This window comes from Podarcis tiliguerta (assembly GCF_965153285.1).
Source record: "Podarcis tiliguerta genome assembly, chromosome: 4".
Taxonomy (NCBI): domain Eukaryota; kingdom Metazoa; phylum Chordata; class Lepidosauria; order Squamata; family Lacertidae; genus Podarcis; species Podarcis tiliguerta.
Genome location: NC_139537.1, coordinates 9,168,293 through 9,195,905, shown reverse-complemented (window position 1 = coordinate 9,195,905; position 27,613 = coordinate 9,168,293). Strand labels below are relative to the sequence as shown.

Below are 27,613 nucleotides of genomic sequence, written 5' to 3'. Positions count from 1 at the left end.
AGCTAAACCTTTCTTACGTCTACAGTCTCTCAGTTAAAATGCAGGTCTCAAAGTCGAGCGGGCTTTATTCCTTTGGCATCGTTTCGAAGATCTTTCCAGCTAATCTCTCTCCCCTGCCCCCCCTTAGATCTCAGGATGAGTTCGTTGTCTCGGATGAGAACTTAGACGAAAGCGAAGAGGATCAACCATCGAACGACGACAGCGATGCAGAGTTTTCAAGGCGCAGGCCCAGGCGGCATCACTCCAGGCCGATGAGGCAAAGCAGGCGGCTACGGAGAAAAACAGCCAAGAAAAGATACTCTGAAGAGGACGAAGACGAAGATGAGGACTCTGAGGAGAACGTAAGCGGCGAATCTGGTAAGTTGGACTCTTTCACTCTTCGTAGCTTGGCGGTTGGCTCAAAGGACTGAGTGTTGGGAAACTAGGCCCGCAGCTGGTTTTCCTGGAGGGTCGACCTTCTTGAGAACTGGATGAGCTGGCTTTCCTCACCTTGGCCTCCTGTAGTGGCCTGCCAGGAAGTCCCGTTGCCACGGAAGCCATCATTTTCTTCTTAGCTGGCAGATGAAGAGCCAGCGGCACTCCTCCGGGCTGGATTTGCCCTATGACACACACACACAGACACATCCAGCCGCTTCGCCTCCGATCTGAATTGAACGCCGATCCAACGACGACCTCCTCATTTGGCGTTTCCTTTTGGATTGCGTTACACGTAAACGGCTTTGCCACCAACAACTGTTTGGAAGCTTCGGCTGCTACGGAAATGCCACAGCTGGATTGTGGACTGAGATTGGGCACCCAGGCTATATCTTGAATATAATACACTGGCTTCTTGTCCACTTCTGAGTACAATTCAAAGTGCTGCTTTTGATATCTATGCGCTAAATGGCTTGGGACCAATGCACCTCAACAGCCAGGGGCTCCCAGACCATTGGATCTTAAGAGGCCTTTCTCCACCCACCACCCACTGTCTTTGGTGGCCAGAGAGACGGCATTCTCTTTGGCAGTACCCCGTCGTTGGAATTTGCTTACCAGTGAGACTTGCACAGCCCTGGGTTTGTTGTCATGTTAGCGCTGTCCTTTCTATTCTCCCCAGGCTTGTTAAATGGTGTGGTATTGCAACAAAGTGCTTCTACTTGCGCAAGAGCTTTGGGCTGCGCAGTGGAACTTCCCCACAGCCTCGTTTGCTTGTGCGACCCCTAAATCTGTCCCCCATCGCTCAGCAGGGGGAGCTGTGTGCAGGGAGAGGAGAGGGAGGAGAAATTCCATTGTTGCAAGTGGGAATCCTTGCGCTAGTCGGATCCAGCTAAGTTGGATATTGCCTTTTGCCTGTTTTGTGTTTTACTCTCCTGCCTCTTGCTTTATGTGTCTTGTTAAGGACTTTCTCTGCTTTAAATCTTCCATTGTTTTATATATTAATATTGATGACTATCTTTTTAATTGTTAAGAGAACCCTTTGGGGCTGAAAGGGGAGGGTGCATGTTAATTAAATATACATTCAGTTTTTGTGTCTGCAATAAAACAAAGCTAATGTCTGTCATTACAATACACACACACACACACACATATATTTCCTGAACAAAGATGAGCAACAACCAGTTGCTGTAGCAGTTAAAATGTACTGCTTTGCAACTAAATTTAAATTATGGTAAGCCTCTCTTAAGAAATAAACGAGCAAATAAAATTGAACTGTTTTAAAAGGAAATCTGAGTTTAATGCAGACATATGGACCAAAGTCCACACTTACTAAAACCGAATTATAATCCCCAAACCTTGAGTTTTTATTTATGCAAGAATGAGAACAGTGTGGAAAGAGCATGCCCCCTGCTGCCCAAGAAGAACTTTGCAACAGAGTGAGGACCGGCCTAGTCCCATCTATCAGCCAAGAAGGAGCAGCTGCAGGGAAACTTGCTTTGCCACCAGAAAGAACAAACAACTCCCAACCACTGGTTGCCCTAAGGTGAAGGCAAGCATGCTCTGGCCTGTGCCGGGAAGCAAAGAGCCGCTTGGAGGTTGCATCCCCTGCCTTCTTGGAACGACAACGTGGCAAGGCAAGGAGAAGACCTTTCTGGCCCCATCCATCAGCCCGCGAAGGAGCAACAGAAGCAGAGAGAGTTCACTTCTCTCTTCCCTGCTAGAAAGAACTCTCAGCTCTGGCTGCCTTGAGATATCCCTTGGTCCAAGGGAGGCTGCTGGGTTTTGTGCCTGTGTGTGTGTATTATTTGTTTGCATTATTGCAGTCTGCTGTAAACGGCCTTGAAGATAATTCCACCGAAAGGAGGAACATAAATCATAATAAATGAATAAACAGATCTGGACTCCCAAAGGTTCACATTCTTTCATAACTTTCTTCTAAGGTGTGCTTGGCACCAGCTACCATAGGTGGCACAAGGGCAAGGGGGCGAGTGCCCCTTTAAGACAGCACACCCACCCTCCAACCCCAATATCTCTTTATTCCTTTGAGAAATCTAGCATGTTGTTCACATGCCTCATGAAAAGGTGTACATCAGAACAGGACTGCTCAGACTAGACTGGACTGCTCTAGTGGAACAGTGAGGGTTTGGGTCTGGTTTGTTAGAGTCTGCAATTTCAGTCTGCCCTCAGCCCCCACCTGCATGCCTCTTTACTTACAAGGGAGTGGCGGTTGCTGTCGCCTACCTCCTCTTCCTCCTGGTTGCTTTCAAAGAACTCAACAAGGGAGGAAACTAGGATGAGCTGGCTCTGCCTGCCATTGCTTTGGCGCCACCTGCTGTTTGGCTCCCTGCCCTTCCACCGTCCACGTCTCATGTGCACTTACCACATCTGCACAAGATTATTATTTTTTTAATACCCCGCCCATCTGGCTGGGTTTCCCCAGCCACTCTGGGCAGCTTCCAACAAAATATTAAAAACTCAATAAAACATCAGACATAAAACCTTCCCTCAACAGAGCTGCCTTCAGATGTCTTCTCAACGTCAGATAGTTGTTTCTTTCCTTGACATCTGGTGGGAGGGCATTCCACAGGGTGGGCGCCACCACGATAAGGCCCTCTGCCTGGTTCCCTGTAACTTGGCTTCTCGCAGGGAGGGAACCACCAGAAGGTCCTTGGAGCTGGACCTCAGTGTCCGGGCAGAACAATGAGGGTGGAGACGCTCCTTCAGGTATACTGGGCCGAGGCCGTTTAGGGCTTTCAAGGTCAGCACCAACACTTTGAATTGTGCTCGGAAATGTTACTGGGAGCCAATGTAGGTCTTTCAGGACCGTTGTTATATGGTCTCAGCAGCCAGTCCCAGTCGCCAGTCTAGCTGCCGCATTCTGGATTAGTTGTAGTTTCCAGGGCACCTTCAAAGGTAGCCCCACGTAGAGCGCATTGCAGTAGTCCAAGCAGGAGATAACTAGAGCATGCAACACTCTGTAAGAGGCTGGAAATGCCTTGTGGATCATTTACTTTGGACCTGTTGAACCTCTGGGTGGGATGCAGCACGAGGCTTGTTCTGCAACCATCCAGAACACTCTTGCAACCCTACCTGTTTCAAATGGACATTCCATCCTCTCTGTTTGGTGTTACACTTGGAGTCATAAAATCAGATTGCAAAGGAGAGACCTGTTAGGTGGGTACCACTAGAGACAAAGCAACATATAATATATATGGATTCATACCCTGTTTCCCCTCCTGCCAACCTAGCAGTTCGAAAGCACTTCGGAGTACAAGTAGATAAATAGATACCGCTCCGGCGGGAAGGTAAACGGTGTTTCCGTGCGCTGCTCTGGTTCGCCAGAAGCGGCTTAGTCATGCTGGCCACATGACCCGGAAGCTGTACGCCAGCTCCCTCGGCCAATAAAGCGAGATGAGCACCGCAGCCCCAGAGTCGTCCATGACTGGACCTAATGGTCAGGGGGCCCTTTACCTTTTACCCTGTTTCCCAGCATGACTCCCCAAATGTCAACCTGTCAATCTGAAGAAGGTTGCCCTCAACAAGCCCTTCTGACTTCCATGGGAAGGATGCAGAAACTAAATTTCCCTGGGAATAATAATAATAATAATAATCTTGGAATGCAGCCAAATTGAGTCACATGCCTGCCAGTAGCTGTTGCCTATTGGAAAGTTTCTTAAAGAGCGTTTTAAGATGGGAATCAAATGGGAAGGCTGGAGCATTTCACTGGGAAAACCAGACGTGTTGTGAACATGACAGGATGTTGCGGTTCGCAGACTAAATTTGCACGGTTCCTTCTCTCCTTCATCCCCACCCCCTCTCCCTTGCACAGAAACAGAGGCTTCTTCAGAATACAGCGACGAAGACTACCTGGAAACGCGGCGGAGGAGATCTCGGCGCAATCAGAAGAGGCAAGTCAACTACAAAGAGGACTCTGAAAGCGACGGCTCTCAGAAGACTTTCCGATACGGGAAAGAGCTCAGAAGGATCCACAAGCGGAGGCTTTCCAGCTCGGACAGCGAAGGTAAAATAAAAGGGTTGCCTTGCAGTACAAATTTAGCAGAGCTTTTTACCCCCACAGAGAGGGAGAGAGCTGAGCCCAAAGGCCAGGTTGAAGAGGCACGTTTTCGCTGGGTGCCTAAAGGTATATAAGGAAGGCGTCAGGTGAACATCCCTGGGGAGCGCATTCCAGAGACGTGGAGCCACTGCAGAGAAGGCCCCGTTCTTGTGTTGCCACCCTCTGGACCTCTCGTGGAGGAGGCACAGAAAGAAGGGCCTCAGTAGGTGATCTCAGGGTCTGGTTAGGTTCCTATGGAAAGAGGCTGTGCTTGAGGTATTCTTCAGAAGGGCTTCCTTCTGAACAAGCAAGCTTAGCATCGTGGTTTTATGTGGCCTTAGTAGCCAAAATATTGATCCAGGTGTTTGATGCGGGCCCTTCAGAAGTGTAAAGGTGAGGGAGAGCTTAAGAGTTTTGAACTTCTGAGTATAGCAAAGATTCAGAACTAGTAAAGTCTCTAGCCGATGTTTGGGGCTACAACTCCCATCCACTACAGCCAGCACTGAAACCATGCAATGATTGATCCTACCGCCTTTGTAAATAACGAATGTATTGAGTTTCATTTTTAAAGGAGATTTGAGAGAGCTACAGAAGGGAGATTTGGGGGCAGGTTTTAAGGGAAAAGGGACACGGGTGGCCCTGTGGGTTAAACCACAGAGCTTAAGACTTGCTGATCAGAAGGTCAGCGGTTCGAATCCCCATGACGGAATGAGCTCCCGTTGCTCGGTCCCTGCTCCTGCCAACCTAGCAGTTTGAAAGCACGTCAAAGTGCAAGTAGATAAATAGGTACCGCTCTGGCGGGAAGGTAAACGGCGTTTCCGTGCGCTGCTCTGGTTCGCCAGAAGCGGCTTAGTTATGCTGGCCACATGACCCGGAAGCTGTACGCCAGCTCCCTCGACCAATAAAGCGAGATGAGCACCGCAACCCCAGAGTCGGTCACGACTGGACCTAATGGTCAGGGGTCCTTTAAGGGAAAATGGCATGGGGTGTATGTTAAAAGTACCAGTGCTCCCCCATCAAATGGATGCCATAGAAACACATGGAGGGTGGTTTAACTATTAAACTGCACCATTGATAGGAGCCCACCAGTCTTCTGTTTTGCAGTTTTTATTTTCTGGTGGAAGCCCGCTTCCTTCCGGTTCAAGCAGCTTGCATGCGGAGCGTTCTGTGTAACCACAGGAGAGCGATGATAGCTGTTGCATGCCTTCAGATTTTGCTAACGGCTTTAAGTCTGATGCTTGTTCCAGAGAGCTACGTGTCTAAGAACTCTGAAGACGATAAACCCACCCAGGTGTCAAAGAGATCCCTTCGGAAGCGCAGCCACAGCACGGACGAGTACTCGGAGGACGAGGACGGGGACAAGGAGGAGCGGCCCGTCCGGAAGCGGCTGAATCGCATCGAGACAGACGACGACGACGACAACTGCAGCAGCGCCAGCGAGGAGGCGAGCAAGCCCGTGCCTGCCGCCAGGCCTTCGGCAACCCACGGCCCGCAAGACGTCACCAAGAAGCCCTACCGGATAGAAAGCGACGACGAGGATGACTTTGATAACGTTGGGAAGGTCGAAAGCCCGTTGGACTACAGCCTGGTGGACTTGCCGTCCACCAACGGACAGAGTCCTGGGAAAACCATTGAGAACTTGATTGGCAAGCCCAGCGAGAAAGCTCCCGCCCCCAAGGACAGCACAGCCAATGCCAGCTTGGCACCCAACGGGACGAGTGGCGGCCAGGAGGCAGGAGGACCAGAAGAAGAGGAGGACGAGCTTTTGCGAGTGACTGACCTTGTTGATTACGTCTGTAACAGTGAACAGTTATAAGACTTCCATTTTTGTGCTAATTTATTCCACGGTAGCTCATACCAGTGGGCCGGTTATTAAAAGGTGTTTTATTTTTCCTAGAAAACTCTCCACTACAGTATCACTTTTTAGCAGTCAGAAATTTCACCAGTCCTGCAGTTTGGGGTTATTTTTTCTCTCTCCTCCCCCCCTTTCAACCCCCGGTGAAGTGACCAGTCGTCGTTTTCTCGGAACTCTCTCTCCCCCTTTTTTTGTGGTGGAAATAATTACTATAATTTCCCTATTCTGATTTTCTGCCTCCTCCACCTTACACCCACTACCGCAGTCCAGGTTAACTTCACCCACATGCAAACCTTGTAGTAAATGAGAGATTTGTATATTTTTGACTTTATATTTACTGAGTGCACACAGATTGGGGTGGACGGGGAGGCTGAAAGAAAGCATTCCAAGTTTGGTCAGGGCCCAAAATCTGAACTGTGGTGGGATGGAGGGGGTGGGAGCCGGGGGGGGTTTCGGGGGGTACAGAAGCACTTGTACTCAAACTTTTTCATAGGAGATATATATTCTATTTAAATGTTCACAACTTAGATTACAATTTAACATGCAGTTTTAAAGGGGGGGGGGGAATCTTTACTGTTGCATTTTGTGACTTGTGGGTTAACTTGCCATAGTTCCTTTTAGTAAATCACTATCCCGAAAAACAACCTTGGTTAGAGAGAGAGAGGTCGAGGAAGAAAAAGCTCTCACATAATCATTTGATTCAAAGCTTCCCCAACCCATCATAATTTAACTTTTTAAAGTGTTTTGTACAGTAAAAAGTGTAAAGCTATATAATGAGACTTTTGACAATTTGGAGCCATGCTAGCAGTGAGTTGATAAAGAGGCTCTTCTTTTTAATGCGTTAAATCTGCCTGATGGTCTCCGCGTAGGATAACCTTGGGAGGAGATGCAGTTTTTGCTCTGAACAGATGACGGGGCTCCTGTAAAGAGATAACTGGCCGCTTTTAAAAACCCTTTCTGTGCTCTTAGTATCTACTTCAAATTGAAGTACGCAAATGAAGCAGTTTTTCTTCTGGGAGGCTGTGTGTGTGTGTGTGTGTGTAAGATTAATTTTACTTATCAGTCTGGATGTTCTAGCAGATTTTGACAGTAGTTAACTGGCCTATAGGCTCCCTCGTGTTTTTAATATGCATTTTAATAGTTGCCGCGTGACCAACTGATTTCTAAAGCAGGACATTTCTGGGGGGAAAGCATGGACCCCCCCTTCCCTGCAAGAAACTCCTGCTGTTGGAACTTGGGCAGCATAACTCTGGGTGTGAGTGCCTGCTCTCTACTTCAAGAAGAGGTTTCTCTGCCCATTTTATAGCCAGCCAAACAAGAATACGACTGGCCATGGTGTTTGCCGCTTCATTCTTTCAGGTGTGTGTCAGCCTCTGTTACGTTCTCTCGTCTTGTGTTTCTTTTTCTTTGACACGATTTTTCACACAGATGTTTGGAAGAATACTCTGCAAAGCTTTGAAATCCAAAATGGCCATTTTACTCTGGTTTTTTTTCCCCCTCCTCCCCCTCAAAACAGGGTTTTGTACTTTATTCTGGTGCTGGGTCCATTGCTGGCAATGGCTGCACCAGTCTTGCTGTGGGCATTGAGTTGACAGCTCCCCTTGCCTGTCTTGGATTTTATTTTTTAGGCGTTCGTCTGTAGATGAGCACTTCTGTGTTGTTTGTTTGTCTGTTCCATTGTGATTTTAACCGTGGCATTAGGCCTGTGTAAAATACCTCGCACGAAAATCTTGGCTTCCCCAATTTTTTTTTTTATGGCCTTTAATTCATCCTTGGTTCCCTCTTGTCTCTCCCCCCCCCCCCGCCCCCAATAGCCGCTCTCTGTACATGATAGCCACTCCACCAATTGTATTCTAGCAACGTGTATCTTCCACCTTTAGAATTCTAGAGCCCTCGAACCTTAAGAAAAATACTAGCTTCCCCAAGCAGTGTTTTATGTTGTTAACAAAGCAAAGCCTCCCAGGTTGTATCGCGTTACTTTGTTAGCAGCCATCTATTTGAATAAGAGAATAAAGTTAAAAAGCCGCACAAACGCTGAAATTGTTCTTTAAACTGGTCCGTCGTCGTTTCCTTCTGCTTGAGCAACAGCACCTTTTCGCTCTCTGGTTTTGCAGCAGAGCAGCCCACGGTCGTTAAAATTCCTCAGCTAATGCAATTTCATGTATTATTTTTTTTAAAAATAATTTTGGAAGATGCAGGACCTTGAAAACGTCTTCTCTTTCCCAAGAAGCAAGCAAATAGTCTGCACCTGAGCTCAGAAAAAGCAAAATGTACATTCCCAGTTCTGGTTGGCAATTAAATTTTTAGGTGCCATATCTTGGAACTCTGGATGAGGCTGGGAAGATCACCAGCGTTTAACTGCCCGTTGACTGGCTCACACATGACTCAAGATGCAGGAAGAGGGTAGCTTGAACCTCCTTTTTCACTAGTGTGACCTGGCGTGCTGTGTGAGATCTCCTCTCCTCACTCCTGATGGCCTGACGTTTGCCTTGCTATTAGGAGTTACGTAAGGAGACGTCTCTGGAAGAGCATTTTTAACTGTTCACACTGGGGAGTGGGGAAGAGAATATTGGATCCCCTTTTTTTGCAGGATAAAACTTCTGAGGTGCGCAAGGGTACTTGACCCCGGGGCCATCTCAGAAGTCTGTGGGGGCAGGATGAAGCCCTGGCCTACCCATTCCCAATTGCACATGCGTCTTTTCTCAGAAAAGGACGCCTGCCTTCCTTCCTACCTTGCGATTTTCACTGACCTTGAAGAGTGCCGTGTGTGTACCTGCAACTTCTTGAAAACAGAAGCCTCCTCAAGGAGCTCCTTCATCTTATACTTGCACTGTGGTGCTCTAGTTCTCGTCTAACCAATCATTTGGGTGTTTGGCACCATCACCTCTCCAGCCCTGGTGGGGCTTGGCCAGTAACGTGGAGCGGACATTTGTGGCATAGAAGCAACTTTGAGCTGTTTAGCAGTCAAACAGGACGAAGGGAACTAGCTGAAAGCTTGGCTTGTGATGGCTTTGCCGAATGGACTTCAGGAGTTGCGTTTGAGAGAATTGTTCAGAACTCCACCAGGAACCCCTGGAAGCAAGAGCATCGGTTATTGATTTAAGTTTGCAGCCTTAGTGCTTCTGATGTTGGCAATAGTTGGAGGTGTCAAACTAGAAAGGCATGCAGAAGGCTTGCAAGTAGGACAGTAGAATTGCCCTGGAAGAAAGGAGATTGTTGGATATGTACCGTTTGTGTTGTATAAGGCACATTTGATGCAAATAAATTCTGGTAGAGTCTCTTGAAAAGGACTTCTGCTTGTTGGCTATTAATTTAGGAAGTTATTCTAGCATAAAGTGTTAGAGCTAATCTTGGTGATCGCATTGACTTGGGTCTGATGCCCTCCAGTGAAAATCAGGACCAAGTCGACTTGGTCTTCTTTGAGCCAATCAGAGCATGGGCTTGTTCCCTCTTCTGTTTCCATTTTTCAGATTCTTGCCAAAAGCAAAGTGACAACTCCCCTCCCCATCTGTCTCGTTTTAGGGAACAGCTTTTGGCTGGAGTCATAGGATGGCAGTCAGTTGAGTTTTACTTGGAGTAGACCCGTTGAAATGAGTGAACATGACTAACTTGGGCCCGTCAGTTTCGATAGGTCTGCTGGTTGAATGCCATCCATAGTCTTTCTGTTGCCTGGCCTTGTCCGGTTGTCAGAACGTACTCATGGCTTTTAAGTAGAAGACGGCCTCTCTCTTTCCACGCATCTGCGCTGTTGGAAGACTTGAGCAGCCCTCATGAGGCAAGCAGTGAATTGAGAATGAAAGATGCCCCAATGGACATAGATTGAACCGTAGATTCCACTGTTCTGCAGCATCGTGAGTTTTTAGTAAGAAGGTGAGAGAGCAAGCTCCACGCAGCTTTGTGTAGCAGAGAGAGTACAGTAAAATACTCATTTGACTTCCACGCCAACTAAAGTTTCCACAGTAAACATTTTTATAGTGACTAATGTGGCAGGCAATGGTGCTTGGCTGCAGGATTGAGTTCCCTAAGATGCTAGGAAGGCCACCTTGTTATGCTTTTTGTAATTTTATCTCGGCTAAGTTTTGTTTCTCGGACTGCCATTGGTGGACAAACGGTTATCTAATTTATCTCTCCAACTTAGTGTGAAAAGCTGAAATACAGATCTTAAAGGCATATTTGTCCAAAATCTGGTTCATTATTTTTTTTAAAGAATTAATCATTCAAGTAACAGTGGTCACTGGAAGGCCAGTAATTTGAAAAGCAAGTCCTGCTACTTTTTAAAGGAGATATTTTGTGTTACTCCGTTGCATTAACACTATTCACTAGGCACAGATGTGTGTCTTACTGTGTTAACAGTAATGTTATACGTGAAACACCCTTCGTATGTTTTGCTAATTCTTTAGGAAGTGGTTCATTCTAGTTGAATTTGGAAAAGGCAGTCCTAGTCCAATCTGAAGATCAGAAATATTTCCTCACAAATAAATTCACTTTGAATTGACAGGGATGCACATATCCCGTACGTGTGCATGTTTTCTTGGAAGCAAATCCCACTGAGTTACAGTGGGACTTAATCACAAATCAGTGTGCATAGGATTGCAGAATAACTTACTGGTAAATAATCATTATCGATTTAAGATCTGTTTCATTTACCTTTCCAACGGGACCTGCAAAGCAAGAATGGGAACTTTTCTCCCAGTATATTGATTTGAAACCCTTCTTAAACTCCTAAATTTATGCTTCCCTTTGGGAAGACACCAGAGGATTCAAAATGTCTGGAAAGCTCTTCAGAGTTTACATTATGCCGCACCTCACAGCTGAGGCATTATGTTCTGTAGCTTGTTGAGCAGATTTTGATGGTCTCCCTTTAAGGTTTGCCTTTTCGTCCGGCCGTTTGTGGGCTCATTTTTACGTTTGGGTGGACGTACCTCCCTCCCAAATTAGTGTGCAATCTCACTTCCTCCGTGGAGACATGCAGGGGGGATATTCAGCACCACAAGCTCGCTCTATTCTGCACTCGCAGTTTCCATCCCAGTTTTATCCCTTCTCCTTGAATAGACTGAACCTGTAGTACATAAGTACCGGGGGGGGGGGGGGGAATAGAGAATGGTAGGGAGCCCCAATTCCAGCCCCTTAAACCTGTTGCCCCCAGATCATTGCTTGCTGAACCGGTATCCCAAGTCCCGTTTGATCTAATGCACAATGTAAATGATGGAGACATTCCCACTTGTAATCATGGAACCATAAATACGTTTTGTTTTTGCAAACGTAAGCAAGGCAGCGGAAGGAGGAAGCAGAGGTTTGCAAAGGCCAGGGAACTTGGTGTGTGTGTCTCAGCTTTGAATCGCTGCCAATTGAATGCTGGCCCATTGAATGCTGCTATATCCATTGACTGGGATTTGATTGGGGATGCCTGGCAGAAATAATATTCTAGCCTTGTTATGGTGGCAGACTTGTTGCAAGGCCCTGTGCATTCAAATACATGGTGGGCAGGTTTTCGGCTTGGGAAATGCTTCTGAGACTTTAAAATGGGGATGGCTCTATGCTTGGGTGTGTGTGTGTGTGTGTGTGCGCGCGCGCGCGCTTATATAGATATATCTACCCATACAGATGTGCGCGCACACACAAAGAAAGGGCAGCAGACACACAGCCCCGATTAAACAGAAGTCACTGATCCAGATGTTAAAGGGCTTTTCCCTGCCTCCCAGCTAAAAATAGGAATATTACCAAACAATAGGCATGTCATATTGCTACCCTGCGTAACGTGTTGCCCTGCAAACCGTATTGTTAAACTGAACATGAGAAATCTGTAGTGTGTGTGATTTCTCAGGTACTATACGTGTGTCTTTTAAATGGTTGTACGCCTGTGTCACAGTTTTAATATCTGTGTGTGGGCAAATTTGACTGAATACATGTTCAGGTGTCAGTGAGGTTTCAATGCTTAGCCATGGTTTCTTGGAAAAACTAGAAATGGATGTTTTGATCTACCCCCCCCCCCTAAAAATCATGTCTGGGGTGCAGCTCTGCTACTATGAAGCAAGCAGAGTTTAATAAGTCATCTTTAAACATGTGCAAGTTTAAGGGAAGCTACCCAAAGGAATTGTGGCTTGGGTCCGCCCCTAAAGTGATGCAGAAGGAGGTGACAGAAACCTGGACTTGGACCACTTGAGAGACGGCATGCAAGCGAGATGATTTTTAAAGGTTTTCCTACATAACAAGCACCCTCTGCAAAGTAAATGTGCGTACCTGCACGTTTTTGTTTTTAGGATGAAGGAACACTCAGAACTCTTACCCATCGCATGCAGTCTGAAGTGGTGCAGTCCAGAATTCTGCCAGCTTCATTCTGCATAGTTTCAGAACATCTCTTGACTTCTTACAAATCTACGCAGTCGGTTAAAAAACCTTTTAAAGGATCTGAGTCTCCCCTCCACCAGTCCTCCATGTGTTAAAGGCATCCTGACAATTGGATGCCTTTAATAAACTAATTTAGTATTGCGTGGTGGGAATATGTCTGCCTCTATAGGAGTAATTTTCTCTTTCTTTCTTTCTTTCTTTCTTTCTTTCTTTCTTTCTTTCTTCTCCCACCTTAAAACTTTGGGACCTATCCAGCATAAATGGCGTACTCTATCCTCTTTCGATTTCAACAGGAGTGTGTTCAGGACGGATGTAACTATCACATTGAACTTTCGCTTGGCTTGATTATGTTAGCCCTCCAAACAAAATAGCCAGTAAACAGCTGCCTTTAGCCTAAACTTAAAATAGCACTGTTTGGAATGTTTCATAAATTGCATACAATTGAAACAGGGCTTTGGGTGGAGAGAAGCAGAGCAGATGACGAGGATTGGGATTTCTGCAATGCTTTGTGTGTATGTGAAAAATTTAAAGGCCTAATTAAAGCTGTGCAACAAGAGAAGATCTTAGCAGTTCCTTGATTTACAAAATCCAAGTTAGCAATTCTGGGGGAATTCTGCATGGGTTTTCTTACTCGTTAGATGGAAATTTCTCTCTTTTGAGCAACTGCTGTTGGGATAACGGGTTTTGTTCATGTGCTGTGGCGAGAGGGCCTTCAGCAACACTACCATTGCCCTATATTAAACAGCAAACCTGCATTTCCTAGCCAGAAACTTCTTGTTTTGTCTGCTGTATATTTGTGCCTGTTGTTGATGCAGCCAGAACAGAAACAGTCAAGCATTTAATTGTCTGTCTCTCTCTCTCCCACCCGTACTGCCCGGCATTGTGAGCAGGAGTTAATTTTCATACCCCTTCTAGTTACAGCCAGAGAAATATTACCCCATGCTTGTATAGGTCTCGCCCAGATTTGTGCACTTGCCCAGTGTTCCCATTCTTCCTCCTGTTCCTAGAATTTAAGTTCACTTTTTACCAAAATGAAATCATCTTGTCTGGAATTACGTTCTATCTTGACAGTCAAGATCTGCTGAAATATTATTGGGTCAGTCCGTAACCCATACATCAAGTTTCGTGATCTTGCACTCCTCCAGCGCTCAATCTCCCTTTCCTTCTCTCCTCTCCTCAGCCAGCCCAGTTTAATCAACTAGTGAGCCATTTCATTTAAGTCAGTGCCCAGTCAGGGTAGGGGAGCCTGTGCTGTTTTGTCAGCTCCGCCAGGGACTTCAGCAATGGTGATGCAATGCGAAATTCCCAAGAGAGATCAAGCTAGGAACAAAGGTGACACGCACTTGCAAGGATACCCTGCACAGAATAGCAGGTTCTTAGCTCCCATGGTGAATTCAGGTATATACCGTGAGCTGGGTTCTGCCTGCATGCCTTTGCCACTTGTGTATGCGTTTGCTTGTACTTGATTGCGCTTCCTGCATTGTCAAGTTTCACCTAGGAGAGAAAGGGATTGCATCTTGCAGACTGATTTTAGTTCTCAAATGGCAGCACCCCCGTCTGTAGCTTAACATTTCATTCTCTGTTACCATAAGACAATTGCATGCATTTTTGTGGATCATCTCCCCGCCCCAGCAAGATTATTGGGTACATATTCCGGCCGAAAGGGCAGTGAGGCAGCATTGGTGGGGCCTCACTCTGGCACACTTTAGCAGACTTAAGTTCACCACCAATGTGTTCTAAGGGAGCGAAGTTTCTCCCTTAGACAGGGGACAGTGAGCCTTTGCTGTTGGCTTGTGGTGTAGCAGTGAGAGGCTGATACTTGTCTTCCTAATCAGGACTAAAGTTTTGACATGACAGCAAAGCCCAAGCCCCCATCGAAATGCTCTGTCTTTTTTTGTTTCCTCTTTTGCTACGATACACAAACTTTGCAAATCTTGTCCGGCATGTGATGCAACGTCAATTAAAGCGTTGCATCTTTCCCTCGCATAGATACGACTTTCGTTTCAGGGGGCGGGTAGCGAGCCGTCAGCCAGTTTCTTAGCTCTGCTCTACAGAAATGTTCTGCTTTGTTCCACAAGGAAAAGCCATGTCAGTCAAAAGATGGCTGGTTGGTGGCATAGCTTTTGCCTGCTGCTCATTGTCTTCTACACGGTTCAGTAGGTCTTGTGCAGATATCTGCTAGGCCAGGGGTGGAGAACATCTTGTTGGACACAAATTCCCATCTTTGTTTTTCAGCCAGCATGGCCAGTGGTCAAGGATTATAGGAGCTGTAGTCTAGCTGTCTCTGCAGGGCCACCAGTTCCCCATTATTGCGCTAGTGAACTGTTGTTTCAATACTCTTTATTTTTGGGGGGGAAATAAAATTAAAAACTAGGTGACGTTTTTCAGACAAGTCTTGCAAACTGCTCTATATTATTTCTGCTCTGTCTGTACCCCAGGGGATGGTGTATCATACTTCCCATGCCTGCACCTTTTCCTTGTGGAGAAAGGTGTGTGCGCTTTTGTACAGTGGAGGAGGTTCAATTTATGCAGCCCCTTCTCTTAAGGACTTGTACCGATTGCACATCTGCAAATGTTACAAGGTGTGTGTGGCGGTGCAGCTCACAGGTCTGGCTTGGAGCCATGTGTGCACTGATCAGCCCGGCAAAGTAATTTTCCAGCGCAGGGCCGTTTCATTGTGTTTTATAATTGGAGCTTTCTCAATCTTGACCTTCGCCATTGAATCGGAGCCTCTGTCTTCTTTGCAGCCGCCCAGCCCAAATGCTTACATCTTGGGTTAAATGCAATCTGCCAAGGCTCCTCTCTGATGTCTCCCTTAATTTAGCAGAGCTGCACTGAAGCTGAGCGATGGAGACGGCATCCTTTGGGAGCAGAGAGCATGGCCAGAATTTTCTCACCTTTAACCTTTTTCCTTCCCACACCCCATTCACAATAAAAATAATTTTGGTAAATTTGTGGTGGTGGGAGGGAGGGAGGGAGGGAGGGACCTGCTTTGGCCAGTCTGTGCTAAAACAAATTATTGTACACGGTGTTTAGTAAAAAAAGAGAAATCATGAATTGCTTGCATTTTGAAAGGACACCAGGGTTTTTATGTGTGGCCTGTTCATTTTAAGGCTGCTTCATGACAAGCTTGCATAGTTGCTGCAGAAGTTGTCGCCTCTTTGTTTGGTCTGAGAAGACAGATCAGGAAGCACATTTTCCAACCCAGTGCATTATTGGCAGAATCTGCATTGCGCTTGAGAAGTGATGGTGCCCATGTATTTTCCCTTGCGAAAATCATTCCCATGCTTTTTGTTCCTTTAAAGAATGTTGCATTTGAAGTGGCCATTTAGAGGGGGAAGTGAATACCTTGGGGAAAGAACTGGAAGTGTCTTCATTGTTGTACATAAATCCTGGGTTGCTTTCTCTCTTTCCTCTTTCCGTTTCCAACTCCCCCCCCCCAAAAAAAACCCCCAGTAAACTCACTTGCATGGAAAACTTAACTTGAAATGGAGAGTCCCCCGTGCCCTCAACGCTCAAAAGTGGTTAACTGCAGTTGACTAACAGCTGGTGTTTTTAGCTTTGCAGTACATGACTGTTTAAATACTGTATTCCTTGTAAATGAAGTTTAAAAAAAAAAATGTTACGGCTGGTGCCAATATTTTTGTTATTGAAATGTTCAATGTCGTCTCACTACGGTCTGGTCAGAGCTCTTTGTGTATAAGCCGGGCCTGCAGCCTTTTTTCTAGCTCGGAGGCCTAATTGTGTAACTTTTTTTTTCTTTCATAATGTTTTTGTTTTGTTTATAATATCTACTGTCATTTCTTTCATATAAATATGACATGTAAATTGTCATAATAAAAAAAAACCCATTTAAATAAGTTGACGTACAGATAAAGTGTGAGAGAAGCCGCGAATTCCTTTGTCATGGCATTCAGGTACCACGAGAATAACTGTTAAATCAGTAATTTTACTCCAGACGGACAGATTGATAAATGGCTTTTGAAAATCAAAATCAAGAGAGCTGAACAGAGATCAACAGAAAGACGTCAAAAAAAGGAAATGTAAAAGGAAGTAATGTGTAGGTAAGAACTAAAATGTGGAGAGATACAGGTTGGGGGGCATTTTAAAGTTATATAAACCAGTGTTCGTTTATTGAAGGCAACCCTGCAGAGGGAAGTTTTTTTAAATGTTTTATTATGTTTTAATATATTTTTTATTATCATCATCATTGGCCATTTGTAAGCCAGATGGAGGTGCTGCAGTTTTACCCAATTTTAATTTAGCTGCAGTAGGAGGTGTGAGAACCTGAAATGAATGCTATTTTCTTTAAAAAGAGAGAGAACTGGTAATGTAGGAGAGGTCTAGATTAGGTCCCGAGGAGTGTTGGCAGGAATGTCTATTTCGTTTTTCACTTATTAATTTTCTATTTTCTATTTTGTTTTGTTGCAACTTATACTGGGATGTCCTGTGCTTTGAATTGGCTTTCGAAAAGCCCAGCTTCCTTGAGCCCCTATGTTACCTGGCACCTCAAACTGCCCTACACCGCAAGATCGGTTTGCAGCAGGCAGCACATGCGCCCTTCCAGCGAAATAACTTTCAACGCCACACAATCGGCCTCCACGATTCCCAGTGGCCATAACCCTTCAGGCCAGGCATCCCCAAACTCAGCCCTCCAGATGTTTTGAGACTACAAGTCCCATCATCATCGACCACTGGTCCTCTTAGCTAGGGATGATGGGAGCTGTAGTCCCAAACCATCTGGAGGGCCGTTTGGGGATGCCTGCTTCAGGCGCGGCGGGACTACAGTTCCCGTCATCCCTGGCGGCCAGCCGCACTCGCTGAGGATGATGGGAGTCAGAGTCCAACGTCGCTCCCGGGAGGCCCCGCCCAGGTGCGGCCTTCCCTCAGTTCTCAAGAGCAGCAAGTTCCTTAAGTATTGACGGGAGGCAAATGGGGACGGGCCTTTCCCCCTCCCCTTCGTCACCGTGTGGTTTATTTATCCTCCTTCCCCACCGCCGTCGCGCCTTTTTTAAAATATATTTTCTGAGGTGTTTATCGGATTCCAACATGGCGCCCGCCGCCTCCTCCCCGCGTGAGGCGAGTGGGGACGGTCACGTGACGGCAACCATAGAGACGCGGAGGCGGTGCTTCGCGTCTCTATGGTGACGGGCGATTGAGAGCGCTTCCGGGTCGACTAGGGGGCAGCTGCGCGCGCGCGCGCTGCCGGTTTCGTTGCTTTCCACCCCCCTCCCCCTTCGCAGTCCAGGCGCGGTAAGCGCGAAGAGGCGCCGGGAGGATCTCCGCCCTGACGCCGCCGCCGCCGTTGCCATGAGCTTCCTGCAGCCTCTCGCGGCGCCTACCGAGGGGGTCCGGCTTCGGCAGCCCGACACGGAGGCCGTGCTGGGGGGACGAGGCCTGGGCACCGGGAGCCTCTACATCGCCGAGAGGTGAGAGAGAGAGGCCTGCCGGCCTCTGCGAGGAGGCTTCAGGGGCTTCGCCTGCGGAACTCCCTGCCACATGGCGCGGGGGTAACAGAGAAAGGCGGCTGGAGAAATTCACGGGGGCGGACGAGAGAGGCCCGTTATTCTGGACGGAGCCTCCCCGCTCAGAAACAGTCTACCTTCGAGGTCCCGCTGTGACGGGCAAGCCATGGGAGAGCTTTCATGCTCTGGGGTTGGTTTTTTTGGCGGGGGAGCCTTCCTGGATTTAGCTGACCAGGGAACGTGGACCAAATGCACTCTTGGGGCTCTTTATTACGCCTAGGGCGTTTGCTTACATGTAGGAATATCATTGCGATTAATGCATGTGGTTCTTTATACCCCGCCTTTTCCCCTGACGGGGAGTCAGTGCTGCTTACAGACGGAAATAAGAACAGCTAAAAAAAAGTGGGGAGTGGGGGAACAACAGTAATAATGCCACAAGCAGTTAGACGTTAATAGAAATAGAATTACCGTATTTTTCGCCCCATAGGGCACACCTAGCTTTTTTTGGGGGGGGGAATAAAGGGGAAAAAAATATTTCCCCCCCTAGCGCGGGGGAAGCCCGAGCTTCCCCCGACCCCAGCCCCCTAACAGCCTGCTATCCGCAAGCCTAGGGAGCCCGGTGGGAACTCCAAAGGCTTGCGGATAGCTTCCTGAAGCCTGGAGAGCGAGAGCCTGAATTCGCCCCATGGGACGCACACACATTTCCCCTTCATTTTTGGAGGGGGAAAAGTGTGTCTTATAGGGCGAAAAATACGGTATATATAAATACAAAATATTTATTACAACCAAAATGGGTTTTGGAAACACACTGTATTGGGGTGGGGGGAGGTTCAAAATAGCTGGACAATATATACCAGAAAATGAGACACAAACAATAAAAGATGAGTGCCCTTCACGCCCCGGTTTTGAATCTCTTAGTTCCCCACCTAGACTTTTGGTTTGGTCCAGTAGGGCTCATCCTTCAATAATGGTGCAGAGTTAAAAATATGCTGATACCCATGCCTAGGATTTGGCAGGTCCAAGGAGGCTGGTAGGGGAATTTTGGATGCTAGATCGCAGGGCGTACATGGTCTGGGGTACTTGATGCAGCATCCTTGGCTGACACAAAATTACCGTAGTGTGTTCCTGTTGGGGTTTGGGTGGGCAATAGCTTTGGAACCTAATGAATACTGCTCCTTCCTTTGCCAATCTTCACAGAACTTTGGCCCAATGGTTGCCATCAATTTGATTTGAATTACTTTTAGAATGAAATGCTTTTAGAAGGTTGTACTATTTTATTGTTGTTAGCCGCCCTGAGCCCAGCTTCAGCTGGGGAGGGCGAGAGATAAATAAATTTGATTTTTATTATTATTATTTTCACGTTAACCAACCTGGTGTCCCTTCAGAAGTCTTGAACTGCAGCTCCCATCAACCCAGCCAGTGCAGCTGAGATATTATCAGCGTTAGAGACAGCAGCTGGGGGTGTGCAACAGAATGTCTTCTCCATCCTATTCTCCTTAAATCTTTACCTGTTGTGCTGTTCTGGGATGGCTGCGGGCATCATCTCTGAACCCGAGTGTTCATTGCTAGTGTATGGGAGAGGGAATAGTATGGGGTAGGTTTATTAACCAAGATACCATAAACTGTCAGACACATGCTGTGACCTTTTTTTCTTCACTAACACTTTCAACATTTTATAGTTCGGCTGCTCCCAGACTGAATTTCTTGACTTTGACCATCTGCCTGTCTACTGATTCCTTAAGTTTAAGCCTTCCCTTCTGCACCCGGGTGGGAGTTGCTCGTATAGGACAACAACAACAACAATAATAATAATAATGATTTTTTAATTATACCGCGCCCTCCCCAGCCAAGGCCGGGCTCAGAGCGGCTTACAAGCAATAATAAAAACAAGATGAATGATTACAACTTAAAAACAAAAGTAAAATACAACATTAAAATAATGGAACATTAAAATATTAAAATGTAGCCTCATCGCAGGAGGAGAAGGAAAAGAAAAAAGAAAGAGAGGGAGGGAGGGAATCAAATTGGCTCCAAGCCAAAGGCCAGGCGGAACAACTCTGTCTTACAGGAGAAATGGAGAAATACAGGATTTTAGAACAGCAGTGATATCTTACGCAGTGATATCTTACGCATCCCTTTGTCCTCCACCCTGACAAGGAATAGAACTTATCAGTGTTCAAGGACTCAGTCCTGACGGCAACAAGACTTGGGTGACAAAGCGCAGGCAGTGTGGGGTGTGGCCTGGGGAGAACTCCAAGGGCCAGAGAGAGAGGTGATTTGGCCCTCGTGGCTGAGGTTTCATAACCCTGCTTAATTCCTCATTCTCCTAGGACACTGGTGGTCCATAGTAGGGACCTGGCTTGGACGAAGGATGGAGCTCCTCTATGACATAACTAATATTACTTTTGTTTTCTTTGGGTTTCCTCCCCCACCAGCCGCCTGTCATGGATAGAGACTTCAGGCCTCGGGTTCTCCTTGGACTATCCCATCATAAGCCTGCATGCCATCTCCAGGGATCTGAATGCCTATCCGTGGGAGCATTTGTACGTCATGGTAAATGCAAAGTTTGAAGGTACGGAAGAGAGACGGTCTGGTGAAGTGGCCGAGGCATTGGGTTCAAATCTCTGCTGCATCATGAAGTTCGCTGGGTGGCCGCGGGCAAGCCATGAGGTTTCAGCCTAGCTTACCTTGCAAGGTTGCTGTGAGAGTAAAATGGCACCATGTCTTCCTTTGAAGCAACCAGCTTGATGGCAGATAAATATGACTAAAAGGAAGGAAAGTAAGTAGCATAGGCCTTAACATTTATTAGTTTATTAGCAAAATCTATATACCACTTGATTGTGGTAAAACCGCTAAGCTGTTTACAGGCATCCAGCTATTCCAGGCTTTTCTTGGCTTAGTGTTAAAAGGTCTTCATCTTTTTTTAAAGCAGCACTGGACACTTGAGGAAATAACCCATGAAAGACAACACCCCCCCCCCCTTGTGAGTGTTCAGTAGTATCTCCTCCGGTGCTTATGACAACTCTTAGAAAATTCACTCACTTCCCATTCTGCAGCTCAGAAGTAGAGGATGCTTAGCATGGAGTGTGGTATTTGCTTCAGAATTCAGTTTCCTGGGGTGAATTAGTTTCTATTTTTTAAAAAAACAAGTTTCTAGACCTCATGGTTCTTGTGATGTTCGCAGTGCCTTGTGAAATCTCACAAGCCCAGGGCTGCTAAATCATGTTTCCAGTGTTCTTGGTCAAGAATTTCATAGTTCCACGTTCTTCATGTTAACCAGTAGAAAGAAGTAGGCTGTGCAAATTTCCATGCCTGTGCAGCTGATCTTTAGACTCTGATGAACTGCTTTCAAATGTTTAAAATGATATTGATCATTCTTCAGTTAGCATTATTTCAGATAACTTGATAACACAACTGTGTTTGAATTCCTTAGCAGAAGAATCAAAAGAAGATGGCATGGGAGAAAAAGAGGAGGAGGAGGAAGAGGAGGAGGAGGATGGCAGCAACGATGATCTTGAGCCCATTTCAGAATTCAGATTTGTACCCAGCGACAAATCAGCCTGTAAGTAGGAAGAACAGCACAGCTTCCATGGCTAGAATAATGGTGACCAGGTTGCTGTTGTGAAGTGGGATTGCCTCTGCACTCAAGATGGTGGAGCAGGGCCTGGGATTACCAACTTACTTCCAGAGGCAACCTTGCTCTGCACAGCAAGTGTTGGAATGTGGCACCTGTGGATGTGAGCACCATCCCTCATGCCAGCATAACTTGCTCCTATCAGGAGTATCTCAACAGAAGCTTAATCCAGAACCAGAAGCCTACGTATAACATCCGTCATTGACTTGTGGCTGCGGCCAGCTGAACAAATCTCAAGTAGTTCCTTCAGATTGTTTGCTAGCTGTTCTGTTTTGTTTGTGCTTGCAAGGTTCTGCTTACGAGCTTCCCACTGAGGCATGTGGTTGGCCACTGTGAGAGCAGAATGCGGGACAAAATAATAATAATAATAATAATAATAATAATAATAATAAATAATTATACCCCGTCCTCCCCAGCCAAGACCGGGCTCAGGGTGGCTAACAACCAATAATAAAAGCATGTTGATTAAAATACAACATTAAAACATTAGGATGCAGCCTCTTCACAGGAGGAGAAAGGGAAAAAAAGAGGGGGAGGGAATCAAACTGGCCAGGTGGAACAACACTGTCTTACAGGCCCTGTGGAAAGAAATCAGATCCCGCAGGGCCCTGGTCTCATGAGACAGAGCCTTCCACCAGGCCGGAGCCAGTGCTGAAAGGGCCCTGGCTCTGGTTGAGGCTAATCTGACTTCCTTAGGGCCCGGGACCTCTAGGGTGTTGCTATTTATGGACCTTAAGGTCCTCCATGGGGCATACCGGGAGAGGCGGTCCCGTAGGTACGAGGGTCCTAGGCCGTGAAGGGCTTTAAAGGTGGGCCATTGGTCTGATCCAGCAGGGCTCTTATGTTCTTATTCGTCCATGTCCATTTTATTTGATTGCCAGTGAACAAATTGTGCATTTCTCTGTGTGTGTTTTCCCCCAGTGGAAGCCATGTTCTCTGCCATGTGTGAATGCCAAGCCCTGCACCCTGATCCCGAAGACGAAGACTCTGACAACGATTACGAGGGTGAGGAATACGACGTGGAAGCCCACGGTAAGAGGGCTGTGGTGGGTTCCTTTAATTTTCAGAGAAAGTCCATATGGCATAGAATAGGCCACAATTTTGGTCAGCTTTGTGTGCTTCCAAAGATGAAAAATTAGGCAAAACTAGCTTTGAACCAGTAGCCTTACATGCTGCTGGACTCCCTACAACACAAAGTGGTTTATAACAATTGCAGAAATAATTTAGCATGAGGAATGGGAATTTCAGTAAATACGCATACATAATGCAAACAGTTGGACATTTGATACTTAATTATATTACTGAAGTAGCTGTTCGAAAGATTTTTTTCTCCAAGATAAATTAATGGCAGCTATATCTTAGAATCATAGAGTTGGAAGAGACCACAAGGGCCATCGAGTCCAACCCCCTGCCAAGGAGGAAACACCATCAGAGCACTCCTGACATATGGTTGTCAAGCCTCTGCTTAAAGACCTCCAAAGAAGGAGACTCCACCACACTCCTTGGCAGCAAATTCCACTGTCAAACAGCTCTTACTGTCAGGAAGTTCTTCCTAATGTTTAGGTGGAATCTTCTTTCTTGTAGTTTGGATCCATTGCTCCGTGTCCGCTTCTTATGCACCTATCTGCTCTAGTGTTAGCTAGCATTTTGGGTTTTATTTGTTTGTTTCAGAAATTGGCCAAGGTGACATCCCATCCTTCTACACTTACGAAGAAGGTCTGTCGCGTTTAACTGCTGAGGGTCAGGCTACCCTGGAGAGGCTGGAGGGCATGTTGGCACAGTCTATAAGCACTCAGTACCACATGGCTGGGGTACGAACAGAAGACTCCATCAGAGACTTCGAAGGTGAGTTTTAATTGTCCACTGCTGTGTGAAGCTTATTCCTCTCCCTGCAGCCTGGTATTATTACAAGGTAAAGTAAGCTTCTTATAGCCACATTGGAGCCAATGGGTTGGATTTTGCCATATTTTGCCTCAGTCCAGTGCCGAGGGCCTTCTGGTGGTTCCCTCACTGTGAGAAGTTATCTCCCGCTTGGACTACTGCAGTGCGCTCTCCGTGGGGCTACCTTTGAAGGTGACCCAGAAACTGCAACTAATCCAGAATGCGGCAGCTAGACTGGCGACTGGGAGTGGCCGTCGAGATCATATAACTCCAGTCCTGAAAGACCTACATCAGCTCCCAGTACGTTTCCGAGCACAACTCAAAGTGTTAGTGCTGACCTTTAAAGCCCTAAATGGCCTCAGCCCAGTATACCTGAAGGAGTGTCTCCACCCCCATCATTCAGCCTGGACACTGAGGTCCAGCTCTGAGGGCCTTCTGGCGGTTCCCTCACAATGAGGTTACAGGGAACCAGGCAGAGGGCTTTCTCAGTAGTGGCGCCTGTCCTGTGGAATGCCCTCCCAACAGATGTCAAGGAAATAAACAACTATCTGACTTTTAGAAGACATCTGAAGGCAGCTCTGTTTAGGGAAGTTTTTTTAATGCTTAATGCTGTATTGTGTTTTTAATATTCGATTGGAAGCTGCCCATTTCATTGTTCCGCAATTTCATTGTTCCACAAGGGACAATGACAATAAAGATATCGTAATCGTAATCGTAATCGATGAGTGGGGTATAAATAATACATAATCATCATCATAATTATTACTATTATTTATTTGAAAGGAGCTTGTTGAGGCTTGAGCTCAGAGTTGGCTAAGCTGTCGGTGCACCATGGCTATGTAGAGGGGCTGTTGTCTGTATCTGCTCCAGTTAAAGGATTGGCTGCCTTTAGGTTTTGCTGCATCCCAGGCTGCCTCTGCTAGCATTTTTAAAAGCACAGAGTCTGAATCCCACCTGTTCATCCTTCATTCTCCCGCACACAGACTTATTTGGAAAAACACTCTTAGGTAATCCTGTCAAGACTGGACATGACAATAGTGTGTGAGATTTCTGGTGTATTACAAAGAATCTCCTTTTTTTAATGACATGAAGCACTTTCTTTATCCGATTGGGTATGGTCGCTTGTTTGTAGTATTTTTGTAAGTTTTTAAAATAAAGAAATGGTTACTTTGAGCTCCCAGGGACTGCATCCGATCATGCTTTAGAGGAGTGAAGTCTCTTATGTAGGTACTTTATAGCTTCTCCTCTCCCTTGCTTTTATTGATTGTTTTGATCTGTGGTCAGATGCTGTGCCAAGGTGGTGGAGGGCAGGCTTGGACAATATCCTTTCTGGTTCTTCCTTCGATTTTATGATGCTCAAGCCAGCCTTGTCTTTGCAGCAGAGGACACTAGTTTCTTTGTAGTCTCCCTTCGTGTCTCCAAAGGTTTCAGTCTGTTTCTTCCTTTGCTTCTAGATGGAATGGAGGTGGATGCATCTCCAGCAGTTGCTGGGCAGTTTGAAGACGCAGATGTTGATCACTGAGGAGGGTGTGGGCTGCTGTAAGGTTTGCCATCTTAATTTCCTCTCCCTTCCATATAAGGCAGTTTGGTTTTCCTGATCCTTCTAATTCATTAACTTGCTGAAAAATGCCCAGCTTGCTTAGATTTCGCCCCACCAGTTCACCCTATGCTCAAACAGCATATAAAGCAGACTTAATTTTTTTAAAAACCTCCTTTTAACTAATAAAAGTTTTCATGTGTTAAATGCTACATCATAAGGGCATGGTGACTTTTGAGCTAATTCTCTCTGTGCAATATCTGAGATATCCGGTCTCAGAATTTAGATCCCTGAGGATGGTTTGTTGGTTTTATCTAGGTGATGTCTACCCCACATTATCACAAAACTATCACAGGTTACAGTGCAAAAGTAAAAACCACAATAAAGCAAAAATGTGCCATGAAGCTCACCAGGTGACCTTGGGCTGGTTGTTGACTCTCTGCCCTGCTTATCTCATGGGGAGGTTCACAACAAATGTATGAGGACAAAACAAGGAAGGTTAAACCTTTATATACAGTACCGTATTTCACCACGTAACCGTCACAGATTTTATGCCAAGTGCACTTTTCCAAAAAGTGGGGTGTCACCATTATGTGAAGCCCGTGCCAGAGCACCAGCTTTCCCAAGAGGGGTTTGGGGGCTGCACAAACAACTCAGCCTCTTGTCCTGCCCCAGACCTTGTGCCCTCTGCGTCCTTTGGAGGCGCACAAAGGTTCTGCTGGGGCGGAGATGGAGGAACTTGGCTGAGCCAGGGCTGCCTGTTGCTGCCGCCAAGCACTGAGTGGAGGGACTGACTTCTTCTGCTTCCAGCATCCGGCAGCAACATCAGGCAGACGCAGGTCCACAAGGTGCACAGTGCAAGCCACCCCATAAGCGCTTTGCAAAGTGGGGTTGGCAGCACTGGGCTCGGCAGCAGCATCAGGCAGCCTTGGCACTGCTCCGTGCCTGTTGGCAATGGCGGACCGTTCGCCGCGAGTTGGCCAAGCCCAGGGAAGAGGCCAAGACAGCCTGGGAGCTCATGGCCAAGTTTGCGAGGGGAGCAGGAGTGCCTGTGACTGGAAGAGGAAAGGAAGGGGGGGGGGCTGTGTCCTAGCAGAGCCTCAAAGTGTTCCATGTGACAATTACGCGATGAAAGATAATTTTGGGGTGCGACTACTATGCGATGGCGATGATTGTGTGGTGAAAGACGTTAACACCAACTCATAAAATATCATTTATGGCATTGTTTCTCCCACTCCGGCTGTGTTCCATTGTCTTCCCCACCCTGTGCTACGCCCATATACCTTTGTTACTGCTTTTTGTCCTCCTGCTACTCCCTGCCAAGTCTATAAAGCCAGTTAAAATAAACACTGGCCATCACATAGCCTAGTATTTAAGTTCTCTTTGTACATAATTGTGGGTTTTCCGGCGCTCACCAGAACAGCTCTGGCTCAAAACCATGCCAAGAGGTCCCTGGTCCGTTGTAGCAGCTTTTCTCTCTGCCCTATGCTTGCTTCTTTTTGTAAACCAAAACGAAGTCCCCACTGTTGAACCCATCCATGTCTTGTCTGTTTTCCAGATTCTTCTCTCAGCATTTTCAGAACAGACTCTCCAAGCTTGAAGATGTTATATCAGGAATTGCCCTTTCGGTATTATTGACCTAAGTATGGGTATTTAGGTCTGTAAATGCTTTTATAGATGTGCTGATATAAAACAGGATTTGACACTGTGGGGCTGGCTTTTTAAAAAAAACATAAGAACTTGAGAAAAGTGTAATACCTTGGGTTTGAAAGGAGGGATTAATCATGGATTATTACTGGAAAGCCTTTACAGAAATGATAGAGATTAAAGAATAAAGTTGTACTTAGAACAGAATTCTAGATTGTCCTAGAATTTCCCCCATATTTTTGTGCCTGTTTATCCACAGCTGACAATGTCTGACATGAGCGTTAACTTTGGTTTAGCCAAAGAGGCAAGAGGTACGGTGGGGCCGCAGAGACAAACAAATTGTAAAAACCCTTCAAGGGATTGGCTCATTCCATTGGACGCTCTTGCTTTCTCATGGTTTTAGTGGCCCGGTTTGGCGTCGGGATGGCATCTGTATTGCCCCCAGATGGTAAACTTCTTACGTTTTTGTTATAAATAAAATGGTTCAATAAATATAATTTTTGTATCTTACAGACTACCTTTTTGTACATTCTTTCTGTGTCACAGGAAACTCTTTTTTCATATTCAAAGTTTGGCTAGTTCTCCTTTCTAGTGCTACATGTGTCTTCCTGGGCTCAAGGGTTCCGTGCTGTTCCAGAAGAAGACAAGCAGACGCAATATAGGTATATAAAACGATGCACAGTGTGGGGCCAGCCAATGAAGCTGAATGTTTGAAGACGCAGCACAGACAAAAGGAAGTACTACTTCACACAGGACATAGCTGAACTTGCTTCCACAA

General features: G+C 46.4%; 2 protein-coding genes across 6 annotated transcripts in view; both read left to right on the top strand.

The window, feature by feature from the left end:
• The window catches only part of RSF1 (remodeling and spacing factor 1), a 44,523-nt gene extending 36,168 nt beyond the window's left edge, over window positions 1–8,355 (top strand). The window contains exons 14-16 of one of the 2 annotated variants that reach the window (XM_083436098.1): window positions 128–357; window positions 4,244–4,435; window positions 5,716–8,355. In XM_083436098.1, the coding sequence (XP_083292224.1) occupies window positions 128–357; window positions 4,244–4,435; window positions 5,716–6,284 (991 nt within the window). In that variant the 3' untranslated portion in view covers window positions 6,285–8,355. Of the gene's footprint in view, window positions 1–127; window positions 358–504; window positions 1,773–4,243; window positions 4,436–5,715 lie in introns of those variants that run through there. The other variant, XM_083436099.1, reaches the window with a different exon arrangement.
• Window positions 8,356–17,850: 9,495 nt separating this feature from the next.
• Window positions 17,851–27,345, top strand: CLNS1A (chloride nucleotide-sensitive channel 1A). Of its 4 annotated transcripts, none has more exons than XM_083436865.1 (7): window positions 17,851–18,100; window positions 20,572–20,708; window positions 21,570–21,698; window positions 22,692–22,802; window positions 23,442–23,615; window positions 25,106–25,190; window positions 26,747–27,345. In XM_083436865.1, exons 1-6 carry the CDS (start codon window positions 17,982–17,984, stop codon window positions 25,171–25,173), a joined length of 738 nt encoding a protein of 245 aa, XP_083292991.1. In that variant the 5' UTR covers window positions 17,851–17,981; the 3' UTR covers window positions 25,174–25,190; window positions 26,747–27,345. The 4 variants fall into 4 exon arrangements, with proteins under 4 accessions (XP_083292991.1, XP_083292992.1, XP_083292993.1 ...); XM_083436866.1 differs by having other exon boundaries at window positions 17,856–18,100; window positions 25,106–25,195; XM_083436867.1 differs by having other exon boundaries at window positions 17,886–18,100; window positions 21,573–21,698.
• The last annotated feature ends 268 nt before the right edge of the window (window positions 27,346–27,613 follow it).